The sequence below is a fragment of the Haliaeetus albicilla genome, chromosome 22, assembly GCF_947461875.1.
Source record: "Haliaeetus albicilla chromosome 22, bHalAlb1.1, whole genome shotgun sequence".
Lineage (NCBI taxonomy): Eukaryota > Metazoa > Chordata > Aves > Accipitriformes > Accipitridae > Haliaeetus > Haliaeetus albicilla.
In genome coordinates, this window is record NC_091504.1 from 11,247,095 (window position 1) to 11,267,952 (window position 20,858).

The following is a 20,858-nucleotide window of genomic DNA, read 5'->3' on the forward strand; positions in this document are numbered from 1 at the left end:
GACTCAGGAATGTTTTTCCCCCCACATCTGTTTGCTGTTGTGTATGTTGAAGCTTTGATCACCTCTGTTATCTTTAAAGACAGTATGGCTTAGGGGGAGTGAGATATAAAAACTAAGTACATCGTATCACAGGCATTTTTCATGCTCCACTAATACTGGAAATTTAAGTCCTTGTGTAAAGGGGTGGCTACAGGTGTATTCTAAGTATGTAATCAAATGTCACGTAGACTGTTATTCCACAGGTAATGGGCAAAAATACAGATATACTCTGTGCTTACAGGTTCATTGGGGCAATTTATAGCATTTCCCTTTCACACAGTAGTTGTTTCTTCCTCTGGATTCTTAAGATCTCTTTGAGTACAATACTGAAAGTAAAAAAAGTGGCCTTCATCTCAAGGTCACTCTCCTACTCGATAGCAGCTGCCTTCGAAAGAGTGCGTAATTAATAGTTCTATAACCTTGATTTAGTCTTTTCCTTTGGTTGGTTCTCCCTACATGCTATAGATTACTTTATATGCTATGAGCTCATTTCTCCTTTTTTTTCTCATTCTCTAAACTATTGCTTTCTACAACTGTTTTCATCGTTGTGAAAAATCATTTATATAGTGCCATAAATTACAGGCACTTTACAAGCAAAGAGTAAGATACTGCCTTTGCCCCAAATAGTTTATGGTTCAGAAACATCCTTGATTTCTGGTGTACCTTTTTTACTTAACACAATGGCCTGGAAATTTTAAGGTAGATTGCATTAATCTCCTGTCTTATTCCCACAATTTTTCATGATCAAATGATGGCGATCACAACTGTATGCCTCAATTTGTCATGTAGATAACTAATCATTTGTTTGCTACTTAGCATAAAGGTATTGTAAACATTTCTGCTTACTAATAATTCCAGGCACGCGTTTTTGTGCATATACATTTGCATCTGAAAGCTCCAGGCACTGGAAAAAAAATCCAGGCTTTTGATCATTTAGCTCCTCCTACCCCGTTCTTTTTTTTTTCTTGATACTGTAACTGGCATTTCCATTTTCTGTAATGAAAAATCCCAGGAATTTTCATGTGATATTGCCACAGTGCCAAAGTAAAAAACTGACAGCATGTTATGTAATGATATCTTTGAAAAGGTAGTTTACTTTTTTCAGTTTGGCTCATCTGCTAGGCTCCCCACTCAATGATTTCTTATACCTGGTGTACAGTCCTGCTTCCACTAAAATGCACTTTTAAAATCTAATTGCAGTTACCGTTTAAGTTGAAAATCATGAAAAATATTTTCTAATATTTGCCTGAAAATTAGCAATCCAAAATAAAACAAGGGAATGTTACTATAATTATTTAATATTCTTCCTTCACCTTTAAATACAGATTAAAAAAACAAACAAACAAACAAAAAACCACACACAAAAAACCAACTGTAAATCTAGGAGACTATAAACTCACTTACCAACTTAATTTATCCTAAGCCCTTAAAATATTCAGGTCTTGGGTGCTGGTCATCTTCTAGTCATATGCTCAGATGGAAATGTGGAGTCCAGTATGGCACTGTGGTGTTTTCTTTCAGTTATGATAATCTTGTATTATAAAGTATCTATTTTACAGGGAGAGACAGGGAAATACTTTGAATGTTCATCAGTGACTTACATATAACGAAACTTCTAAAGTTTGGATACATACGAGTTTAGAAGTTTTTTTCACATATTGACGTTAGAACAGAACAATCATGGTGTGCTGACAAAGCCATGCAGTTCTTTCTGGTTTGAAAATAGTAAGCAATGCTTACTCTACAGTTTTCAGATCTAATGGCTGCAAAAAAATAATAGTTTCCATACTTTATTCAGTACATTAAAATTATGATACCTCTGACTGACCCAAAATAATAAAAAAAATGTTTTTTTTCACTCATTTCTTGTTTTGAAAAGGTATTGGAGACTTATCTTAAATAATACATAATGTTATTAGAGTTATATTTAACTATCAGAAAGACTTTTACCATTTTTAGAGGACTCTGTGGCTTATGATAACAGTTATATAATGATATGAAAAATATTAGCTTTTATTTGTATTCACAGATATTTTGTGATAGTTTTTAACTTTCTCTGTAAATAAACATGCTTCTTCTAGGATGGAGAAGCAAAACCTATAACGCTCATCAAAAATAACCCACTTGACCTCAGTGTAATAAACACATGTTGTTGCTGGTTTTTTTTGTTTGGGGTCTTGTTTGGTGGGTTTTTGCACACGCACACACATGCCCTTTACTCTCTAGGAAGTGTAGCTAGGAATAATGGAAAATTACTATGTAGACCAGAAATTAGTTATGTACATGAAACCAGAGATGACACGAAAGGGCCATAGTGTTCATGAATCAGTGAAGAGCAGTCAGTTAAAAAGGCTGATAAAAATCATTATAAATAAATTCTACTAAAATGCTCCTGTGATAAATTCTTCATTGCATTAGTTAGATCTTCACTACCTCCCAGCTAGTGCTTTGGGCTTCTGATGGCACTGAACAGTCTCCTTCAGCAGCTGCACACTTGAAGGACTGGGGAGAGAAATATGGAACCATGTGGAAATTTTGGGGAGAAGGGTGAAGTGAAAACAAGTCTCTTTCCACAGCCTCCATCAGGAGTAATTGTGGGGAATGAGAAACTTGCTATGAAAAGGAGCTCCTCCACCAAACCTAAAGGCCAATGATAACAGAGGCATCTGAAAATCTTAAAATCAGTCAACAGAGCTCTTTTTAGTCTCTTGTAAACAAAACCTACCATAACACAGTGATGTAGACTGAGATGCATTTAAAATAAAATAATAGTTGAAATTATAAAAGCAAAAAAGTTTCTGGAAATCTTATTAACATTTCTGTACTTGCTCACTTCAAAACTTATGTCAGTGACATAAGTGCTGTAGTTAGTCAAGTTCTTATAAAAATGTTTGAGAATTTAAAAAAAAATGTTAATAAATAAATGTATGCATAGAAAACAGCATTGTAAAAATTATAGCTAAGTGGTCACACACAACTCTTCCGAGTACTCGTATTCAGAAGAGCAAAGAATATGGTGCATATAGTTGGGGGTGTTTAAAGATCTCACCTGGATATAGCTGTGTTGCCAGCTGTGAGGAGAAAGCTTCTTTGTTATTAATCATTCTCCCAGAATACTGTCTAGGAACCATCAGCTGGAATCATTATAAATATAATTGGTCTGCAAACAGAATTTAATTTGTATTCCATACACTATTTGGATATTTCCCAGGATGTCGTTCCTAATCTGAAGAATCGTAGAACAGCCGAGGTTGGAAGGGACCTTGAAAGATCATCTGGTCCAACACTTAGAAAAGGTTGAAAGAAAAAAACAAACCAGAAAAACTCATTTTTCAATTTTTTAAATGAAATAGTATTTCTGCATTTGATTTGGAATTATTCAAGCTTTATTTTGAAAGCATTGGAAAATGCTGAATTTATTAAAAATAGAAAAAAGTTTAAGTATGCAACTGTAATCATACTACAATTAGTATGACAATATAATGTGGAGAAAACTCAGTCGAAACAAACAGTTTTGACATTATTATAGTAAACAGCAAAAGCAGACTTATGTTCCTGCATGTTTTCCTAAACAAAATTCCACCCAGATGTGTGCCACGTTTCTGAATTGTTTATTTTGCTCTCTTGCTGAAACTAAAGCCCAGTATTGATGCATTGCTCTGCACTTCCAATTGTGCATTACATGGAGCACTGGGTCAGTTGTATGGCTCAGCCTTTTGCCTGCTTACGTTAGTGCTGGGGGAACAGGGGGTGCATGTTCATTCCTTTGCCAGGTGGTGTAAAGAATGTAAACGGTATTGGAATTTGTAACATAGAAATAGTCTTAAAAGATGTATCTTAGGCTAAGAAAATTTTATCATATGTTTTATTAGGTGCTCATGCTCTCTGACTTGCATGTTTGAATATCCACAATCACGGAAGACCTTAATTCAGAACATTTAGCTAATGTGGAGAGTCATTGTACAGAGAGCATCCACGTTTAATGCTCAGAGGGAAACAATGCAAAACAAAATATCACCCCTGAGTGGCCATATAGGCTTTTATGCAATCTGATAACTGCAGTCCGGGAGTCTCTCTGCCTGTAAAGAATTGCATTAATGATCTCTCCTCATTTAGGATTTCCTTGTTTGAAGTGCAGGTCATAATGGAAAACGAGCCTTGCTAGGTACCACTTTGCTCTGTATGTAACACGTACTTTAGATATGTTAACTAAATAGAAGCAGGGTACCCATTTCTAAATGTTCTTTGCAGTTTTCCATATTGGCACATTAAATTTCATATGTCAAAAAAAATCAAAGTATCTTTTGAAATGCTTTAATATTGTTTAATTGCAATGATCACTTTGCAGAGATACTGTGGTTTAGCAAGGTCTTGCTCAGTGAAAAGCAGTAAGAGACTGTGATGCCTTTGATCAGCATTTTGCAATTTACTCTGTGTGTGGAGCCCAACTGAGATGAATGTAGTTCCACAGAAAAGTGATAGTGATACTGTTACCTAAGGTTGTGGTCACAGAGATGCTGCTCCTTTTTCTTATGTGCATAGTTTTCTTTGAAGACAAAAGCAGCAGATGTTTGCTCTGCCACTTGCTGATACTCTCTTTTAGTTCAACTCGAAGTATCAACCACCTTTTGTCATAGGGATTGCTTCAGAACTGTGGAGTAATCTGGGGCTGCATCAAAATGTTGCCACCATGTTAGTGATTCTTCTGTGATGAAAGATGGAATTGTAAAGTGAAGAACCGTCGCTCCTTGTGATGCTAATGGCGAATTTCCCTCCCGAGGAAATAACTTAATCTCAGTTTTCACACATACTCAAAAGTGAGTATCTCTAGTCTATACTACCGTAAGAATCTACATTTTGATTTGTGAGTGAGATTATACTTCCAGAATTCCACTGTCTTCAGAACAGGGTGTAATTTGTGTTGTTCTGTTTTGTTTCAGTGTTGGTATATGTGCATTTGCTGTGGCAAATAGTTACCTTTGCATTCTGTTGCTGGGAAAGAGGTATCCAACTGATGTGAACCATGAATCCCTTAGGAAAATAGAAAATACATAGATTCAGAGCATCTTGGAACACAATTAAATATTTAGTCTACAGGCTGGATCCCTCCTAATGGAGAGTGTCTGAAGTAAGCATGGCATCTCTAATGTATGGTCAATTTAACTGAAAACACGGGTAGCTAATGTAAGGAAGCAATATGGTGAGTATTTTGATTTCAGACAAAAGAATGGAACTGTATGATAAGTGAACTTTGTAATTGTGTGAATGCATCAGGGAATCCAACTTCACTTTGCTGAGGGAATTTCTCATGGTACCAGAGGGCAATGGGGTGGATTGAAGTATGCACAGGTTTGTTTGTTTATTGGCTAGTTTATTGGCCTGTCAGTGGCTGTGCAAGTGGGTACAGAATCAGAGGACTGACCTGTTTTGTAATGAGTGATACACACAGGCAAAAGTATTCCAAATTTGACCTTTTCCAATAAGCTGCATACTCCCAAAATTTTTAAGACCAGGAAAAATATTGTTCCTACTATGGGGATGTTGGAAGGGATATAGCGACCTAGCTGTCATCTGCTAGCACTCTGGGGGAAGCAATGCAGAAGTCTGTCTCAGTGCGTTCCTTGGAGCAATGTTGTGTGTATTTACCTGCAGCATGGATTTACAGCTACTTAACTATGCAATGCTACTCTAAAGACAAATACTTCTTTATGGGTAGTTGTGTGTTGCACTTAACTTTCTTTTAGAAATACCTGTTCTTCAAAAACAACTGTGTCCCGTTTAAAGAAATTCTAAATCTAGAGATGTGTCTTTGTACTTTTAAGCATTCAGCATGAACAAGAACAGACCATGGATAACTGTGTGCAGATCCATTCACATGTACATTCTACTCCTAGTTGACAGGAAGACATTCCCTCTACCAGACTCCCAACAGGCACTCTTCATCTCATTTTGTCTCTTGACATTTCCTGGGTTCCCTCACATAGTTTGGACTGATGGCCAGAAGTTTCTCAATATATTTGAAGTGATCTCAAAATAATTTGGTATCACTTCTGAAAACCAGAACCATTGGGGCATACATGTACATATAGCACATTGCACATATTAATACTGATGCAGCCTTAACTATTGTCTCACTACTGATTTGTCATTAATACACAAATAGTTCCAGTAAATGTCAGGGGTTTCTGGAAAACATGGTCTGAGACCTATTAAAAGGGAATGTTCAGTGAGTCTCAAGGTAGAAGCCAAGAAAAAGAAAGGGCTATGGAGAATATATGCAGACATAAAGATGATGGAGAGAGTCCTACAAGACACAAAATGAAAGGCAGGCAAAGATGCCCAAAGTGTTTTTGTGGTCTGGAAGGCAGCCAAAGAGGCATTGATTTATTAAAGAGCAGCATCACAGCTTCCTTTTCTCTATGTGATGGTGCCATTAGAGCTCCTCGAGCAGTCTCTGATTTCCTTGAGAATGAGGAATAGGAATTTCAAACAAAACTCCAAAAGAAGATTCCGAAGCCAGTTATTTCCCAGACATATGCCACTGCCAGACCATTACTTCAGCTGCATACCTGATTGGAGAATTCAGTATGTAAGTTATCTGCTGAGGATTGCACATATGAGTTCCCTGCTTATTAAACACAGTGCCTACTTGTGTAAAAAGTGCCCTAGCAACTGTGCACATAGGTTTTTCCGCTCTTCAATCATGATATGGTGTAGAAAAACTAGCTTTAATGAGGCAGGTAAGACAGAAATCGTGAGTCACCAGTTTAGAATGATACAGCTGTTTTCTTAACTGAGTTAACACGGTGCTGTTCTTGCCGACTGGTAATGTACTGGGAGTGACTAGCACCTTGTAGCATCGTCTTTTCTTCTATCTCTGTAGATACCTGAATTCTCTTCTGTAATTTCTTTTCTCTTCCACATTTGCTTTCTGAATGTCCATGTATTTTAGTTTTGTACTTTTCCATTTCCGATCCCCCTCCTCCCCCTGCCCATAGTGCCTCCCTAAAATAATGCTCCCTATGTCTACTTGTTTGTGACTTTACATGCCTGGAGATGGGCAATACCTGCCTTCATCAGGGTTTTGTCATAGTGGCCTTTCTGATATTGTGAGGAAAATGATGGAGATCCTGGGCAGTGTAATGGCAGGGCTAATTTTGGCACTCTTCCCAAGAAGACAAGCTTTCAGGTGGCAGAGGAGCAGATTTTTGCCTTTGTCTCGCGGCTGTTGTAAGAGTGCTGCTGACATCAGCAGTGGTACTGTTGGCAGCCTCCGAGAAGGAGGCGTGCTCTAAGCGCACGCTGCCCTGTAGACACGCATGCCCCTCACCAAGTCAAAACAATGGTATCACTAATCCTCAGTTACGAGGCTGTTCTCACCTTGTTAAAAAACAAGTGTGACAAGGAGACAGAGCATGAATTTGTTTTGTCAGATACATAGTCAGAAATAACAACCGATAGGTTTGCTGTGATGAGTTCTGTATGATGGCTTTGCTGAAAGGTAGGCTGTTTTGTGATTTACTGAACTATTATAAGTGATAAAAGTGATCCATTTGTTATCATCCAGTGCATAAAGACTTCAGGATTTAAGGAGCCTGCACTAAATAACAAAGCAATTTATAAACTCATAAAACTGAAAATTACAGGGAAGTAGTCCTTAAGTCATTGGTAATAGGAACCTTTTACTGTATTAGTGATGATAATCAAATGTTAACCCCTACTCCCTTTTGTTCAAACAAAATGTTACCTTAGGAAAGTTGTAATTACTTAAAAATAAAGTCATGGACATAACTTTGTATTAATGTATTGTGCAAGTGAGGTAAGTTTTATTTATTTATTTATCTGGGTGTCATCCCTCCCACCCCTACCCCATCAGGTCCCTGCATCGACTGATGTGAACTGATTTATGCTTCTGCATGCTGCAGAAGCATGTTGGCTGATGTTAGCTGAGGAATGGTATTAGCTGGTTCTACTACTTGGTAAAAGATCTTTATCCAAAGTACATTTAAGTGTAGTATCTTGAAAAGAGAGTCTTCCTGTGTTTCAATAAACAGATAATAACAATAGTTAGTTTCAGATTAGCCTGTCCTAAGGAGAATATAATTATGCATCCTACTGTGAAAATGGAAATACCCTGTACTGGATTTTAAAAAATGCATTATGATTTTAAGATTGTAAGTCTTCTCTGTGTTCTCTTGAATCAAAGGTTTTATGGGCAGTGGAAAGAAGATGTTGACTAGAGCTAAGCAAACATTTGCCTGGAGATAATTTTTCTGATGATGTTAGTTTCTTTTTCTGCTCAAGAGTATCCCAAGTTATTTAATTAATTCATTCAATTTTGTTCAATCAATGTAAGTTCTCAAGGAGTAGATGAATTGAGAGCCACTTGTTACCAGTGCTCAATATTTGATATCCAACTTGCTTTGTTCAAGTGTGAACGATTACATGCTGAAACAGATTTGTTTCTTTTTGTTATCTGCATAAGCATAATCTCTAAAATCAAGAGGAAGATTTGCAAGAACACCTGGGCACTATCTAGGAGAAGAAAACTGGAAAAACAACACTAACATTTCAGGAAATTTAGTTAAAACAGTGTTTTCTAATAGCCAGTAAATTCTGATACCACTGTCCTCATGTTAATTTTCTGGGAAAGGATTTTGTTAAGCCTTTATTTTCCTTTCACAGACCTTATTCTAAATAAAGTCCATCATCATCCCACAGTGCCACCCTCCATGATCAGGACTGAAGCTGGAGCCCAGTTATGACAGTTTAAAACCAGGAGAGGGTATGTGAGGTTTTCCTATGGCTGCCAGGGTTTTCCTTGTCAGAACTGTTGGCTGAGTCTCTTCTCACTAAAAGCAGTGGAGAAGCAGTAACAATATAGCACCTGTCATTGAAATTATGGACAAGGGATTGAGCTGTTACCAATTGAACAATGATCACTAATAATTTGGCTTAATTGTAGTCTGTTAGTTATCATAAGAGTCTTGTCAGGATCCAATGTTTGAATGTTGGGAGAAATAAGCAGCTCACTTTGTTACAGAAATGGCACAAATGGAATGTACATACCAGGCAAAGGGTCAGACCCCTCACATTTTTTCCCATCACCTTGATATGTTAAGAAAAGGGAGAGCAAGCTTCATATTCCTGGTTCTATGGGAAACTATGAACTGTGTAAATCCCATGCATGTGTCACGGAGTCTAGGATCAGAGGGAAGCTCCCATCTATCTCCGTCCTGCTTGTCATTCCTTGGACTATACCCTGAACACAATTCATCAGCCAGAAATCCTGACTCAATATTTTCAATTGAGGTGATGTCCAGTGACCAAATGGTTGGCTGGTTGCTCCTCAGGCTTTCCTGGGACAATATTCTGACCTCACTATACAGCAAATGAACACAGAAACTAATTTCTTGCATCAAAAGCAGTAATGCTGAAGTAATAGAAATTAATTGAAAATGGAAAAAAAAAATTTTGTGGTGAAAACACAAAATAGTTTATAAACCAACTGAACTATACATAAAGTTGCACTTTGATTGCTCTTCTATGGTTATGCTGAAATCTGAAAAGCAAAAGCCAAAAAAACTAGCAGCAGCAACAACAATCCCCTTAGAACTGCAGTGAATTAAGAGCAGATTAAGGGCATGTTTTGTTACCATACCTCCTAAACTTTGCAGGTTTTCATTTCAAAAATAGCTATGATAGATGAGGCTGTAAGGTGTGGAAATTATGCACAAACACAAATATTTCTAGCTGTCTAAATGTTTCAAATCATTTTTGGTGCTCTGTGTAAATTATGTGAGATTTTAGTGTTGTTGCAGCTAATGTATCATGTGCCTGGTTGGTATCTTTTCTGGTGGAGAAGCCTAAGTAAAAAAAAACCAAACACCCAGTTCATCACCAGTAATGTCAGCATAATCATTACAATCACATTTGTACTTCTTTATTAAGTATTTTCTAAAAATATTAACTCCCTCCCCTCCCCCCCAGTTTAACTTCTAAAGTACAGAGATTTTAGTTGAAAACATGGACTCATTAAAGTAAATAAAAGTTTTGGTTTTGCAGTCTGTGAGTCAAATATGATTTCAATATCCTTCTATATTTCTGTATAGCACCTAGCAAAGTAGAGATTGTACCATTTAGTACTGAGATTACTTTAATATTCTTGCAGTTCTTGGGAATCTTACATAACCTGCAAGATGAGAAACTTAGTCTGCATTTTCTTATTTTCCAATGCAGTAAGCAGCACTATTGATGCTATTTCCAATCTTCTGTGTCATTAATAAATATGCCAAGATATGTCCATGAATTATGCCCCTTTAATAAGGTAACAGAACTCCTAGAATCTAGAGCTTGATTTTTTTAAAAATCTGAGTTGTTCAGGTGCCAATACGAATGTGCTGATCATATACATAATTAATGTTGATTAATTATGATTTAACAATTTATTATTTCATTTTTGCTATTATCAACTTTTTTTATCTACCCTTAATATCTCACCCATCTCTTGTGATTCCATAGGCAAAATATTTGATATTCTGATTGCTTATGAAAGTTAAGGCTGTGGTACAAGCTGGTACAGAAATGTCATGCTCTGAAGCTAAAATACCTGTCAGTGCCCCTGAAGAAGAGCTTCATATGAACGTCTTTGGTAGCATCAGAGGAAATGGGCCATTGTTTCACGGCAAATAGCACATACTCATATTTGGAACACAGTTTCTGATTGCCTGTTCTTTAAAAGAACAGCAAGATTCTCATTGATTTCGGTAGCCTTTGACCTGAACCCAATGTCAGCTCTCTTGGGACCAGCCTTTGTTAAAATGATTGTGGTCAGTACCTTCTGTTTACTTTTTTTGGCCCTGCTTGCAAATTCAGAACATGTAAGAACTAACTGTAGCAAACAAGGTTTGGTTTAAACTTTAGTCATAGCTGCAAAAACCAGAGTAATATACCTGTTTTCAGTCTTTTTTTTAATCCACATTTTTCTACCTGTGCAGGAACTACAGATGATCTAATGAACAAAGCATTTAATAATAGCTGTACTAAAAATAAAACACTTCAAATGAATGGTTTTGTGTAGCAGCATTAGAAATTGTTCCACTTGTTTGAAGGAATAAGATATGAAGAATTGATTGAGTAACCAATTTAATAATGAAGAGAATTTAGAATACAGAGAGATTAGTTGAGAGCCTTGGGACACAATTCACTGAAGTTTTATATGCTGCCTATACTCAAACAGGGAAATTTTGATATAAAAGTGATTTACAGGTAATAGCTGTGCACGGTCTTTTATCATATTAATAAAATCTTTAACTAGTCTTTGAAAATTCTAAAGCCTTGTGTGTTCAGTTCAGGTGCACAGATCAGAAAGAACTGCTGGCTGGCAGATGTGCAGATACATTATCAGAAAATGTATTTTCAGCTTAAGCAGTATAATCTAATTCATTCTAACGTGATATTTCAAGTTTATTATAGTATAATTGAATACAGACGAATACAACGCACTATACAGTAGACAAAATGAGGTGAAAGTGTACAGCTTAAAGGTGACCAGGTTAGGCCCATTAGATTGCTGAATGTTGCTGGTTAAATTGGCAGATGATTTAAACAACCCAAAACTGTAAACAAAAGGCTGTACTTTTCCTTTTAAAGACTACCTTTTTTAAGGGGCTTTACTTTATGAAACTGCACTAAACTTATTTAAAATTATATTGTCCTTGCACATTACTGTAAAAGTTCTCACTTTAGTAATTGGTACGGTAAATCTTTCTCTTCTGCTTCCACTAAAATAGGCAACAACCTTTTACCCGGACATAGTATTTAGCAGATCAAATTTCAAATAGCTCTATGTATATATATGTATCTGTTTGTCTGTACAAACTTCTCTATATAAATCTTAGAATTAAGTGTCACATGAATTTAGTGTTTCACTTTTCTATGTTAAATCACCTTTGAAATGTTGGTGGTATAGCAGTTATTTATATTTTTAATTCACCCCAGTGGCAGAAGTCTTTAAGACTCTCCTGATTACCGTTTGTTTAACGGTATAGATTTTAGTCTGCTCCCCCCAGTCCTGCTTTGCTATTATGTCTTCTTGTTATAGGCTGTTTCAGCAGGTGCCTATCCATTTGCCACCTGCCCTGGTGCAGTGAATGATTATGCAATTTAGTTAATGCATTTTAATTATTTAGGTGACATTTTACCTTGTATGGTTAGGCTGAATATGTAAATTGACTGGAGTCTTTAGTTAAAAAGAACGACAGTTTTTTGTCTGAGGAAGTGCACAGTCCGTGACCAAAAATAATGAATAAGTAATCAAACATAAAAATAAGGCAAAAGTTCTGTTTAATCTCATGCCCATGGCCATTTTTATACCTCCTCTTTTTATTTATTCATTGATTTATAATCATTATGTGTATACTATAGTAGTTGATGCACTTAGTAGACAGACTGTGTTTGTATCTTTCTACATCAATACCCAAAGCATATTACAGTAACAGCGTGATATGCTGCCAGTTCACAAGGTCAGGAATGATTTTTCAAGACCAGTAATACAGCCTAAAAAGTGACCAAGGCTTGTCTCCTTTACATTGTAAAATTGTTTCTCACCTGAGGATGCTGTTGATCGATTTACTAAATGTATTGTGCATTACAATGAGACAGGTTAAGTGAGTTAAAAATACTTCTGTAGCAAATTATAAAAGTCTAAGCTGTAATCAACAAACCCCCAAGTCCCTTCCATACTCATTCATTTGCACAAAGTACCTTCAACTTAACAAAAAAAAAAAAAAACCACTAACAAATCCAGTTCTCATTACCCTTTCTTAAATATACAAATCACAATTCTTTCTAATTTTGAATTTAAAATACGTAATATGGTACAAAAAAAACCTCTACCAAAAATAAATTCAATTAGCACAAACACTCCTTCTATCATCTGATTTACTGTATTTCCCTGTTCTTCATATTGGCAGTTATCTCCCAGCAGTACTAACAGCAGCAGCAGCAATAACACCATGAAGTCAGTAGATGGCTGTAGAAAAGTATGTTGAACACTCTTGTGTTAGCGTAATAAGATTGGGAAAGGCCTTGACCTGACGGGATGCGGCTTTTATCTGAAGTACATTTAAAGAGATAAAGGAGAAGCAGGGTGCAGTACATGTTCCTTTCTTTTCTGTAGGAGCTTTGCTTTGAGTTTAAAAATTTCTCAAATGCAGGATTTGTGAACTGGGTCCTTTAGCAAGGAGAGGTAATGGCTTGAGTGCCACTGGAGTCACCTGCTATTCTCTGATGATTTTTCCCCCCTTCCCCCCCCCCCCCCCAAGACGTCTTAGAAATCCTCCTATAAATTCCTACAGAGGGGGCGTCTGTAGATCCCATAATAACAATCAGGAAGTGGTATATTCCCATTTATTTATTTATTATTACTATTTTTTCCTTTTTTTTGCTTTCTCTCCAATGTAGTTGGCTGCCTTTAGTGCACGGACCTGCTCATTAAATAGATACACCAAGAATTGTTACCTAAGCAAGCCTGACAGTAAAGAAAGGACAGACTGAGTTAGGGAGAAAAAGGGAAGGAAAAAAGACAGCCTGAAGCAAGTCACTTCACACGCAGAAAGAGCCACTGAACGAATGCTATTCTCATAAACAAACCAAAAAAAATACCTTGTATAAGAAGAGAACTGTGAGGACTTGACAGAAAAAGGCAAGATTTTCTACCCACTGTTTTCAGTTTTCCTTCCAGACATACTTGGTGAAGTAAGGAGACTTCTGTTGCTGACAGAGCCCTTGATTTCTTTCAAGATGATGATGTATTTGTGGGTAGGTAGTGTCTCTCTCCATGTCAATCTTTTATTAATAAATTGACTTTGGGACTGTAGATTTTAGCCTATAGTTACAGCATGTTTTCTAATATATGAAGGTGTGTATGCTGCAGGATAGCTTAGCGTAGCTAGTGTGCAGTACATGTGCTTGCATTTCCAATGGGAGTTTAAACAAACTGGTTCATTAACATTAAGCTGCAGTTTATTTTCAGGTTTTGTAGGATGTGGCATAGTGCACTGCTTGCTTTTCGTTGCCTTAGAAAATGCTACAATTGTATCTGTAAGATTCACTGTGTGGTTCAGTCATAAAACGAATGCTGCATCACTTGTGGCTGTTAAGTACTTGCTTTCTTTGTAAGAAATGAAACAGTCTTAATGTGATTAAAACTTCTAATTTGTGTTGCTTGACCTAGTTGTTTTTATATTAGTTGTCACAGTCTTTATTGGCTTTTGAAGTTTCTGGCAATTGACAACCGCAGATAAAGAAATGGATAAAATGTACTTATTCCTGTGATTTTTCTATTCAGCATTGTTCAGATTCCTTGCAGCAAAATCTGCTCACCTGAAAAATAATATTGTGCTGTGACATGTATATTGTGAATTAGGGAAGCTATTAACCTGTTAATTCAGCCAGGTTTAGATACGAAACATTTTTTCTTAAAAAAACCCCACAACAAAACAGAAGTAAATCGGTGAATGAATACGCATATTAAAAAGCATTTCTGTGTTCCTCTTCAAAGCCTGTACATCTTCTAGAGAAATATTTTAAATTAATCTGATTTGACAATCTATTTATTTATTTTATTTTTACATACATTTAAATTGAGAGGCTTGCAGCTAATCTGGGCCACCTCTGCAAAACAGGCTGCATATAAGCAACATTTAAGTCTTGAGAGATATTATCAGTAAATCACTACTGCTCTTTTAAATTGCTTGTAGTTCATGCTGTAAATCTCCCTTTAAGGTTTCTTCTAATTTCTTTTGACCCTCCAATATATTGTAGTAACTTTTGTCATCTGTGCAAAAGGCACTGTATGCAGACTTTAAAGTTTCTTATTTCAGTTCTTTGACCTGTGCTATCATTTCAGGAACTCGCCAATCACTGAGCCTTATGATTTTGTCTTTTCCTTCCCCCCCCCCCCCCCCCCCCCCGTGTTCTGTAGTACAAGTCACTTTAATTTTCACAAGCAAGTATCTGTGCATCGAACAGCAGCACCGATTGTCGCTTATGTTTAACCCTTACCATGATTCTTTATTGAAGCTGTATCTTTGCTAATGCAAGGATTAATTTCCTTCTATTTTTAGATTTATAAATCAGATCACTTAACTGCATTAGTCTATTTTTCATTCAACACTCATATTCTTCTGTTGTAGTTAACATCATGCAAAAGAGATACACAGTAAATATTTGAGGATAAACCCTTTTTTCTGAGATGCAGAATAAGGTGAAAGGACATGTATTATTCTATTTCTTCGTGGCACTAGCTGAAAAGGTTTAAAAGCTAGGGACTCTTCCCCCACCCCCTTACCCAAGCCTATGAATCTTTTTAAATTGGAAAATTAAGGAACTACATATTTTTACAGGTAGCTATGCAGATTTCTATTAACTTCGGTGTGTTGTATTTTATTTATGAACTTTTCTAGTTATGCCGTATATATATATATATGCTTTAAGCAAAAAATACAGTCAGCAGTTTCTGATGGTACCACTTCCTGGTTTCCAAAGCTTCTAGTAATTAATATTTGATATTTAAAAGTCTATTCCTTCCATTTCTGTCCTTTTTACTTATATTTCATTATGTTTCATTTTGGGGTTTGTTTGTTTGTTTTTATTAGCACAATTCATTAAACAGGAGAATGCCTGTCTCTTTTTTTGGCACTACTACACCTAGGTATTAAGCATTCTTTCCACTTTTAATTTAACTTTCCTAGTCTAAATGATTTGGATAAAATCTCAAAATAACATTAGTGGGAAGAAGTAGAGAATGAACTTTTTTTTTTATTGTAGCAGAACATTATTAGTTTCTGTTGTTCTGGAAATAAAGATGAGTTGTATTCATAGAAAACTTATTTTTAAACTGTGTACATTAAGTGCACGTGTGTATGTAGCTGCATGCAAAAGATGCAGTATGTAAACAAGAGGCTTTTAACATATGCAGGTGCAATGTATAAACTCACAGCAGCTTTTGAAATGCTTTCTCCTGGCACCACATCAATATTTCATATAATTATACAAAGGCTCCTCAGCAATATTATTAAAATTTAAAGTAGCCAACTTCTGTGAAAGTGTAGTCTTCCCTTTTTTAAAAGGTGTAAAATAAATTTATTTCCTTTCATTGATAGATTTTTTTCATACTATTCACTCCTTTCTGTGGCAGTGCTTACCTATTTTTTCATTCCATGTATAATGTAGAAATACTTCTCAATATTTACAAAGAAGAAGAAAATTGCCATTTCTTTGCATTTTATAATGTCTTACTAACTAGTATCCTGTAACAGTTTGGTTTTTTTTAAATTCTACTGCTGATGATGTCAAGTTCCTTTTATGGCAAGCAAACTGTGAACATGTTCAGCTAACTAAATCAAAACATTCTGCAGGAATGCCGTGTACAGCCAGTAATTCAGTCTGTTGAATGGAACAGTCTTGATTAGTTGTTGGTTTTAAATACTTATTTCAAGATTTCAGAAAGTAAAGAAAGATTTTAGTACTGTTAGACCCTGTCAGAGGAAATCTATCATTTATTGACAGCCCAGGCAATTCAGTGATGCTTATATTCTCCTCCTCCCCTAGAAAAAGAGGAGGACTTTTTCTGGTCTGGTATTTTTATGTACCAACACCTGTGCTGTAGGAATCAGAGTTCATCAATATCCAATTTCATATTGACCAATAAACTCTGAGGACTTTCAAGTATTACTGATTCAAGGACTACAGCTAAATCCTGAAGTCAAAAGGACCTATATCCTATCTAACTTTAAAGGGTATAGACCCTTTTATATCCCGATCCTGCTCCAGTATAATACACCTTTCTCTCCAGCACAAGATTGTTGCAGTGATGATGCAGGGTGCTCTTGATTGCTGCAGATTATCCTTCACATTTTGTAGCGCAACTCACCTCCCAAAAGATGTTGTGGTTTTCCCAGAATGTGACAAGTAAGTGAAAATTTTTTCAGTTAGGGGGCTGTAAAGTTGCAGACTTCTGCTTACCTTGGAAATAGAAGCACAACTATCAGTGGGTGAAATGAATATTGATGGTTGAAAGCTAAGACTGCTCAGAATCTTTCATGGAATCCACACTTTTCCAAACCTCCTTTTTCTGTATAGTATTCCTCCTATTCTTTTTCGTATGTTGAAAAATAAAGTTTGTCTACTTGACAACAGAAGCAACTGCTTGTTTCCCAAGCAAACAGTTCCATGATTGCTTTTTTTTCCATTTAGTAGTTCAGACTGGACTATTTTGAGTTCTCGAAGACCTCATGTTCAACTTGCATATTCTGACTTAGAAGATGAAAGTTTAAAGCTACTGCATCTCATGAAAAAGTTAGCCATACACAATTAAATATTGTTGTAAGAAAAACTGGAACAAAATCATTGGTAAATGCATTTTAAAATATACAAATTATTGGTTTTCCATCTTTTGTTACATGCTGTGAAAATGCTGAACTAAAATTACCTTAATATACCATAATAAAATTTCATACATTTTATAAACATCTAATTAATGCCTGCTTACTCAGAGATGTGCTTCATTCCTGTCAGTCTGCTGTTCTTTCTGCTAAAAGGGAATGAGTTTTCAGAAACTTTGCATATATTTAGCAGAAATTTTCAGTAGCAGCTTCAGAATAGTACTTGATCGAATAAGGCAGAAAGCATGTCAGCAAATGAAATTTGGTTTTGCCCAAAACAAGAGTAGGCAGATACAGAGAAGCAAATTGAAAAAAATTTGTATGCAATAGCAACAAGATAATTTCTTCTGGCAATAGAACATTATTTTGACAACTCTGAAGAATAAAGCTTTTGGGTCCAGTAGAGAGAAATGTGTGTTATACTTCCCTGCATTAGCAAAACATACCTCAGATGAACATTCGGGGAGAAGACTGGAGGAACAGAGAGTAATGGAAAGACTGTATCAGAAATTTAATCTGGATGAATATATAGGAATTTCAACTACTTTATGGTAGCGTTTCTGGTGCTTTTGTCAGTAAGCTTCTCCTGTTTAGAGATATCTTAATACACATACAGGAGTCTGTGTCAGTTCACATATTCAAAGGCAGATGGTATTTCATTCAGCTGAACAAGTCTTACTGGTTCTTATGCACTACCAAATACATGCAGGCATAGAGTATGCCTTTCTTCTGAATTAGGGAAGTGTGTAATTTCAAACTTAGCCAGTGCTCTTTGCGTACTAAGTGCTACAGGACAAGTTTGTAAGTGAAGCAGTACAAAGGCTTTTTATCTAAAGGAAATGAGAACCCTAAACGGATGTGAAGACTACTAAAAAGACAAAATAAACAAAATCTTAGGATTTTTAAAAATTGAGTAAGGAGCTAGAATATCCTTTGGGCAATACAATTCTTCTCATAATTTTTGAGTAACTTTATTTACGATGCATTTTGCAGCATTGACATTGTGTGCATTAAGCAAGGTATTTCTCTCTTAATGAGGGCTTCCCAATAACATCGTAGACTAAGACAAAAATCTACTTCTCACTGTGTTTAAAGAGCTACGGACAGCTGAGATACGATATGAACTAAATAGAAAGACTAAATGCATATTTTGAAAACATTGCCAGTGGAACACTTCAGTATAGATTTTGTTGCATAGAATTATTGAGTAATCAAAATATTTAGATCCTTTTAGTTAAGAAAAATCAAACATATTAGCTGAAAAGCTGCAGGTACCTTCAGTCAAAATGATCCTCATGCTGCTTTCCACTGAGACCTTGAATAAAACATGTAGCTTCATACTCTGTATCTGACTGCCTGACCGCTGATGTTGAATAAATATGTACCTTTTATTATTAACACAGAAAAATACAAAATGATTTAATAATAGAGTATGCTGATAAGAATATTAAGGATCTTCAAGGGTATCTGACTCAATAAACCTGAATAATGAAGTATTACAATTTATAAATCTGCAATCTTGATGGCTGAAATGAAGGGACTGATAGAGATGTTGAATGAAAACAGGATTACAATTAGTTAAGGTAGAATCTAAGACAATTCTCAATAGGTTATCTTTTTGTATCTATTGATATATACACATAAGTTGGTTTAAAAATCATATGGATAATATTTCATTTTGGAATGACAAGCTAAAAATCACAATAGCATGCAAAGCATAAAAAGATTCTGCAAAATCACCTTTTTTAGTATGCAGAAGAGAAATGAAATAGAAGGGAAAGGTAATTTCAATTTAGAATATGTGACAGAGATTTTTGTTCATCCAATACATTCAGTCTTGAAGGTTTTTTTTTGACCTGCTACAGTATTTTGTAAAACAACATCCTGTTATTTATACAGGGTAACAATATGAACAAGAGAACAAAATCAGTATTATGCTCCATTATATCTAGTGTTGCATAATGGTGGCTTAAGCAAGCAAGGCAGTTTTAGTTTATAACAATAACATGCATCCCTTTAGACACAAACACACATGTAAGTGCTAACGTGTGATGAAATTTAGTTTAAGTAGGATATTAAGAATGTATGTATTGTTATTAATTCTTTCAGCAGAATTCGTGCATTTTGTGTAAAGCTATAGGACAGACACTCTGTTCTTTTCTGAAGTTGCATTACATATTCTATATAATTTAATTACCCAACCTATTTCCCCCTCCACTTTAGCAAGAAGTTACATTTGTCCAATTAACCTTATCTTCCTCTTGTCCCTCTTAATAGCATTGGTTTCCATCACAGCTTTGAATGAACTGTGTGGATGTCTTTTTATCAGTCCGAGGATGTTTATGTGAGGAAGGAATTGAACAAAGACTGCGTGAAATGTGGCTGGGTGAGCAAGCTAGAGTTCTGTTGTCCTGCTACAATTATCTCTTAGTGGAAATCCTTTCTAAATACTATTTCTGTGACAATCTGGGGAGTTTGTATGCTACTACATCTACAATTGTAGAATCTTAGCTACTGTTTGAATGGTCTTGGTTGATGAGTCAGAAGGATGACCATGCCCTGAAGACTTTTCTGGGCAGTTGAAGAACCTCATTCATGTCTTGAGATTAATTTCTTGACTGGTTGCTTTTGGGTATTCATTCCAGTGAAGTATGCCTATTTGGGAAGCTTAACAAGACTGTGATAGTCCCTAAGCCAAGATTTTGCTTATGGTTTCTCATTCATATGTACAAACACCTTTAGACTTGATTTACCTTGTATAACTAGTTGGACTGTCTCACAGTTTAATCAACAAAAGGGGATGTTTAGTAATGGAAGTCTAGGTGTCTGTTCACATCTTCATTAGATCTTGATCTTTTTCTGTCTTTCCATATTGGCTTCCTGTTTCCCTTCTGCTCCTGGATTGATATTCCTTCCTTGCCAAACAGATGAATCTGTGTTTAGATCCTTCTAGTAGCTTAGTATGGAAATACACCTGTTCTTACTGCAGTCAAAAAACTGAAGTCCAACATATCTGCAGAAGTGACTGCCTTCCACATATGAATATAATACACTATATATTCTTTCTTCTCCAGAATTATAATTGTGCCATGGGTTGGCCCCATCTGCTCGCTCGCTCCCTGCCTCAGTGGGACAGGGAGGGAGGAGAAAATAGGAACAACAGGAGTGAGAAAGCTTGTGAGTCAGCATAAAGACAGGGAGATCACTTACTGATTACTGTCACAGACAAAACAGGCTTGCCTTGGAGGAAATGAAATTGTTTATTGCTGATTATAATTTCTGCCAATTAAATTTGCCAATATAATTTCAGATTCAGATAGTGGGAAACAATGACAACCACTCCTCTTGTTACCACCACAAGTTAAACCCACT

At 35.9% G+C, this 20,858-nt stretch overlaps 1 protein-coding gene across 24 annotated transcripts in view; it reads left to right on the forward strand.

Moving 5' to 3' along the window:
- Window positions 1-20,858, forward strand: part of RBFOX1 (RNA binding fox-1 homolog 1) — a 1,354,570-nt gene that overhangs the window by 950,254 nt on the left and 383,458 nt on the right. The window contains exon 1 of one of the 24 annotated variants that reach the window (XM_069809889.1): window positions 13,828-13,860. The exons of the other annotated variants lie outside the window; for them this stretch is intronic. Coding sequence (XP_069665990.1) covers window positions 13,843-13,860 — 18 coding nt within the window. The 5' untranslated portion in view covers window positions 13,828-13,842. Of the gene's footprint in view, window positions 1-13,827; window positions 13,861-20,858 lie in introns of those variants that run through there. 24 annotated transcript variants of the gene reach the window in all.